Here is a 5,999-nt window from a genome sequence, read left to right as displayed (position 1 = left end):
AGCGATATCAAAACACTTGTAAAGTACATATACGAGGATTGTTCAAATACGAATGTATCTAAGCACAAAAAAATGTATCCTTGATAGATTTCAATGAAAATTCTGTTTTGTCCCCTCGAAGTATTCACCTCCAACAGATAAGCAAAGTTTCAGTCTTCTAATCCAATCTTCATAGTCTTTTCTAGGTATACCGTGAAGACACTGGAATATTGCAGAACCGAGGTGTTTGCGCTGCACAAAATTTCGACCAGAAAGGTATTTTTTAGCCTTGGGAACAAAAAGAAGTCACACTGGGCAAGGTCAGGCGAATAAGGAGGGTGAGGGAGCACAACAACCTTTTCCTGCTTCAGAAAGTCTTGTACAATAGACGCCTTGTGCGATGACGCATTGTCATATAGCAATCTGACATTGGCCAAACCAGTTGCGGGTCTTCGATTTTTTGAAATATTTCTTCAGTTTTCGAAGAACTTTAGTCTTGTTAAACTTCGCATTTACGGATTTGCCTTTAGGTACAGCAACCTGAATGGCAGGACCCTGAGTTGTGAAGAATATGGCATACATTACCTTCTTGACACTCACGGTCCGCTTTGCAATGCATGGTCTTTTGCCAGACTTTGTTGCCCATATTTTGTTCTAAATCTTTCGTTTAGGCTCAAAAAAGTGAATCAATGTCTCGTCACCAGTGACGACATTTGCGAAAGACCGTGCATTGTGATTTGGAAACTGTTTAAGCAACAATTTTGCGCATTGCACGCGTGCCTTTTTCTGCTCATCTGTCAACAGATAGGGAATCCATCTAGCACAGATCTTTCTCATTTTCAAATTACGTTTCAGAATTGTATAAGCTGCTCCTAATGAGATGCCAACCATACTAGCTATTTGCCTAGCGGTGTATCTTGCATCAGTAGCAACTATTTCTTTCACTCTAGCAACCATCTTAGCAGACGTTGCTGTTTTCGGCCGACGGCCATGCGGTGCATCTTCTGTTGAAACTAACCTACATTTGAATTTATTAAACCAACGAATAACTGTCGAAAAGACATTTCATTATGCCCATAAACAGAACATATTTCATCAAAAATGTCTTTACACCCTATGCCAAGAATACAACGATTCTTAATATAGGACCTATTTCAACGGCGTATTTTGTATTAGTATACACGAGAAGGCAATGTTTAGCGAGCGATAGACACAGCTAAAGTGAACGGATTTTAATGGGTGTGGTATCAATGTAAAGCTAACATGTTTATCTATCCAATAATCTTAATTTCCTTGTGATTTTCGCATTAATGAGCGAGATAACGTTCTAGATGCACTCATATTTGAACAATCCTCGTAGAATATAGAGTGAAAACCCTTTCCATCATTAGTAACGCAGCAGAATATCCAAGTAAAACAGAATCCATGCCATGCGGAGATAGCATTAGACATTTAGATATAGATATCGTGACATATCTCTGGTAGGATGTCCCTTTAACAAAACGTCTTAATGTTTCCATTTTTGTATTAAATCTTATCTAATATTAAACTCATTTAGGAAATGGCATTCATAGAGAAGACATATTTAGAACATTCTTACGTCTATCACTGAAGTTAAATGTTTGTCCACACGGTGGCTCTTAGACTGATATGAAAATATTTATTTTATTACCGCAGATGTTCTAGGTTTTCTCCCAGAATATCAATGTTCAGAATAATTATTAACGTTTTGTCTAGACATGATTTATAATATGAATACATCGGATGCAGACAGTTTAAACTACTTTATGTAACGTAAAACTTTGCAAAATGACAACCTAATTCAGGTTATACTATAAACGTTTCTAACAACTGCAGGTGTAGATGGACACACCTGTATCAGTGTATGAATATCAAAGGCATGTGCAAAAATTCTCGTTATTGTATTAAGTTTAATCCTAACCCCTCCGCAATTCAACTTGTATCTATTTTACAAATACACAGACTATTTTGAAATAATTCAGTAACATTATAGAGGTAGATCAATTTCGAAATGATTCAAAAATACAGTGTTTTGTACAATTTAATACTGCATTAATGCAATATGAAGTGTAACTTGATTTGCTGACTGATACTAAATAATTTGCAAAAACGGAGTTGTATAAGAGCTCCTACGTATAAGTTAACTTGATAAAAGTGACCGAACGGTAGGTGACGCTCCTTTAGCCGCGATTACGAAATTCTTTTATAATCACGTCACGGCCACAAACGTGACTAAAACATTGTCGGAAAGTCTATAAATACTGCTGTATGTGCACAGGCAGTTCAGATTAAACTTGAAGGAAAACAACAATGAGGCTTTCAGCGATATTGGTCGGTCTTCTGTGCTGTTCTGGTAAGCTTTTTTTCAGGGATAAAGAATAAAACAACAAATTAATATAAGATAAACTTTATTAGTATGATTAAGATGCTGAAATTGTTAAAGAAATTTTGTTCATTCTAAGAAATATTGTCTTATATTCTCCTAACATTTGACTTCTAGTTTGTCTGTAGAAGCAATACCAATTAAAATATCTAGTAATGAATTTACGGGCGATTTAAGATTGAAATAGTAAATAAAGATAGTATCTAAAATTTTAGATTATAAAAAAAATAATTAAAAAGATAATGCTGGTTGCTGATATGTAACATTTAAGACTGAATATAATACTTAAGTCTTGATTTTGAAGCATAATAAATAATTTAAGATTTTCTGAAACTTCTTATTTAACTCTTGCAGATAGTCCTGCCTATCAAGTCATTGATAAATATTTAATCCCCAATAATACATGGATTAATGCAGAAAGAACCTATCTCAATCCAAAAAAGTTGTCAAGTATACGATTATTGTGTGACGCCAGAAAATGTTTGAAGTCTAATAGAATAAATTCATATCCACTATTTAAGCTGAAATTTAGATATAATGTTGTTTATACCATATCACACATCATATTTAAAAACAAGAAAAAACTCTTCAGTATGTACCATGAAAATTGACATTACAACGAAATGACTTATCACTAAGTTTTTAACCATATATTTACTGCATTATTCCTTTTAACTTGTGTCATGCAGGTCAACAGGTAAATGCAGGATAGGATTAATATTTGTGTCATTGATTGATCTCTAGTACAATGCCTACAGTAAATGACTAAATGTACACTTTACATTTCAGTAACTTGCCGTCTGTTCAATCGTTATTTTAAACAATTTATTGGACTTTAAATACAAAATACAAACCAACACAAGCATAAAGAAGAAACAGCATTTATCTCTTTTCTGCGAGAAATACATCAGTTTGAGATAATTGTTGACCTTAATACTTCGCTATTGGGAGAATTTTTTTATCGTAAAATGTGACGAAATCTTTATCATATTTCAGGAACATTTGGTGCAACATTCTATCGATGTTACTGGATTAATTCACCTACTGTAGACTGTGACAGATTTTCTCCCGAGCCAACTTGCGGAACTAATCTAGTCACTTACAAGAATAAGTTAGTATACGTAAATTTAAAAGATCTGTTAATTGATTTACATTAATTTAACATCTCGCAGATTTTCTTAACTCTCATACAATTTGGTAATGCACTCAGTTTTGTAGAAAAACTTAGTTAAACGCACATTTTTTACAACTTTCATTACCTGTCAAGTATTGAGATTAGCATAATACCGTATATAAACACTCGAAGTCCAGCGACGGGCTCGCATCTTAAAAATACATGCATTCATCTACTGAATATGTTTTATATGTCTATTCAGCTGTAGGGAGAGCGCTGATCGCGCGGCCGAGAGTTCGATCTCCGGGCGAGGCGTACAATGTATGTTCTCCGTGACGATTGATAAAAGACATAGTGTCTGAAATCATTCGTCCTCCACCTCTGATTCGAGTGGGAAAGCTGGCTGCCGCTTGCAGAGAACATGTTGGTACTGGTTCAGAATCTTCCGTAACATAACTGAAATACTGTAAAGACGGCGCTAATCCCAAAACAACAAACAAATCACTAGGCTTATTATAATATCACACTCAGGTGTGTCAAATATTGATGTCAAATGAGGAGATGTGGTTTTATGTCATAGGGGAACCATCCCGTTGCCTCCAGCTTGACCGACATCGTATTTACGTTAAAGTAACTTTCTCCTCTCTGTTGGAGAAAACTATATATACTAAATATATTTCAAAACAGAGCTGCGATTTCGGGAAATATTAAATGTGAATATTTTTTCAGATGTGAGTTCAGCAAAGCTCACTGTGTCGACAACACCATTGACTTGAGACATACCGGAGCCTGTACATCTGCTGATGGTACAACTCCGGCACCTGTGAATGCTGCTGGGTCCGAGATCGTGTTTGACTTCATGTGCACAAGTCTTAGCCACCTGTCCTGTCCAGCAGGAGGAGAAAAAACTTGCACATCTAACGGAAGGTCGTTTGAAAACTAGTAAGTACATGTATATACACTTGAAACATTTGCGAGTCAAAATATTTATACGTGCTGTCTCTTTAAACGAAAATATTGCATAACGACATAATGTTGGAAAGATTTAATTATTTGAAATAATCACTGTTTTACCGCATTTTGCGGGTAATCGTTATATGGACATGTTTTGTCAGGACTTGAACTGGTGTTATGTGTTGAGCTATACCAAGGCTTTTATTGTGTAAAACATGTTTCCGGACTTTTGTCTATATTTTTAAGCAAACACATTTATTTGTCCTTTTTAGAAGTAAAAGGTTATATTAATAAACTGACTTTTGATTTATTGTTTGAGCAAGCACTTTGAAGAGTTTAATTTAATTATTTTCACATGTGATTTTCCCGTCTGCCAGCCCATCTGATCATTTTGAAAATTAATACTAAACCTTTCAGTGCAAGATAGAATGTAAAACCATACGGACATCTAACTAAACATCCATAATTCTATATTTCTAGTAAACATCCATAATTTTATATTTCTAGTAAACATCCATAATTTTATTATTCAGTAAAAATACATAAATCTATATTTTAGTAAACTCTATTAAATTACTTAATTTTATATTTAGTAAAATCATAATATATTTTCTAGTAATAATCCTAATTCTATATTTCTAGTAAACATCCATAATTCTATATTTCTAGTAAATTTATATTTCTAGTAAACATCCATAATTTTATATTTCTAGTAAACATCCATAATTCTATATTTCTAGTAAACATCCATAATTCTATATTTCTAGTAAATTTATATTTCTAGTAAACATCCATAATTCTATATTTCTAGTAAACATCCATAATTTTATATTTCAGCTAAACATCCATTATTCTTTATTTCCACTAAACAGCCATAATTCTTTATTTCAGTTGCGAGTACGAAAAATACAAATGCACACACCGTGATGTACATGTTGTAGACTGTACTGTTTAATGTTTCCGTCTGATTTGTTTGTTAATATTTGTACTTTTTATTTATTATAGAAGTAAAATACAGAAAAAATACGTTGTTTAGCTTCAGCGAATTACCTAATTTTAGAGTGAAAACATATATGATATCAAATCATATATTTTACAGATATGCAGCTATAAAATTGTTTAAATTTAGCAAACAAGAAGTATGAGGAATTAAGTTCCTTCTGTGTGAGCAAGAAACTATCAGAAACTATCTTTCACTCGTGAATACAATACATTAGGTTCACTCAGTGAAAGATGTTTCGATCTGACACGGAACTAACAAGTGTCCTTTATTTATGTCATGATGTTTCTGTTACACATCCGGACCGGGTTTCGGACTCGCTGTGGTAAAGGGAAAATGACTCCTAGCCAATGAGATTAACTACTTGACCATGAAGGCCAAAATGAATACAATAGAAAGATCAACCGACCGTGTCTAAACAAATATGAAAAGAGACATGTCGGTAAAGCAAAGCTGGTCAAGAAAAGGAAGTATTTTGAAAAAATGAATTGTATGCATATGTGTTAGAAAAGATAAGTGTGATATCATGAACACATTGCAGATCCTTA

The 5,999-nt window shown here is 33.6% G+C and overlaps 1 protein-coding gene across 1 annotated transcript; it reads left to right on the top strand.

The window, feature by feature from the left end:
• The first annotated feature begins 2,201 nt into the window (after positions 1 to 2,201).
• Positions 2,202 to 5,477, top strand: LOC123532884 (uncharacterized). The gene is made up of 4 exons (XM_053517523.1): positions 2,202 to 2,353; positions 3,380 to 3,494; positions 4,227 to 4,439; positions 5,343 to 5,477. The coding sequence occupies exons 1-4, from the start codon at positions 2,311 to 2,313 to the stop codon at positions 5,404 to 5,406; spliced, it is 435 nt and encodes a 144-aa protein (XP_053373498.1). The 5' UTR covers positions 2,202 to 2,310; the 3' UTR covers positions 5,407 to 5,477.
• The last annotated feature ends 522 nt before the right edge of the window (positions 5,478 to 5,999 follow it).

The sequence above is a fragment of the Mercenaria mercenaria genome, chromosome 11 (assembly GCF_021730395.1).
Source record: "Mercenaria mercenaria strain notata chromosome 11, MADL_Memer_1, whole genome shotgun sequence".
NCBI classification, from domain to species: Eukaryota; Metazoa; Mollusca; class Bivalvia; order Venerida; family Veneridae; genus Mercenaria; species Mercenaria mercenaria.
The sequence above is the reverse complement of the archived record's forward strand: the minus strand, read 5'-3'. Positions and strand labels throughout refer to the sequence as shown.

Coding starts and splice junctions, on each gene's coding strand:
- LOC123532884 (XM_053517523.1), top strand. CDS start 2,311: ATGAGGCTTTCAGCGATATTGGTCGGTCTTCTGTGCTGTTCTG. Junction 2,354..3,379: donor CGGTCTTCTGTGCTGTTCTG/GTAAGCTTTTTT, acceptor ATCATATTTCAG/GAACATTTGGTGCAACATTC. Junction 4,440..5,342: donor GGAAGGTCGTTTGAAAACTA/GTAAGTACATGT, acceptor TCTTTATTTCAG/TTGCGAGTACGAAAAATACA.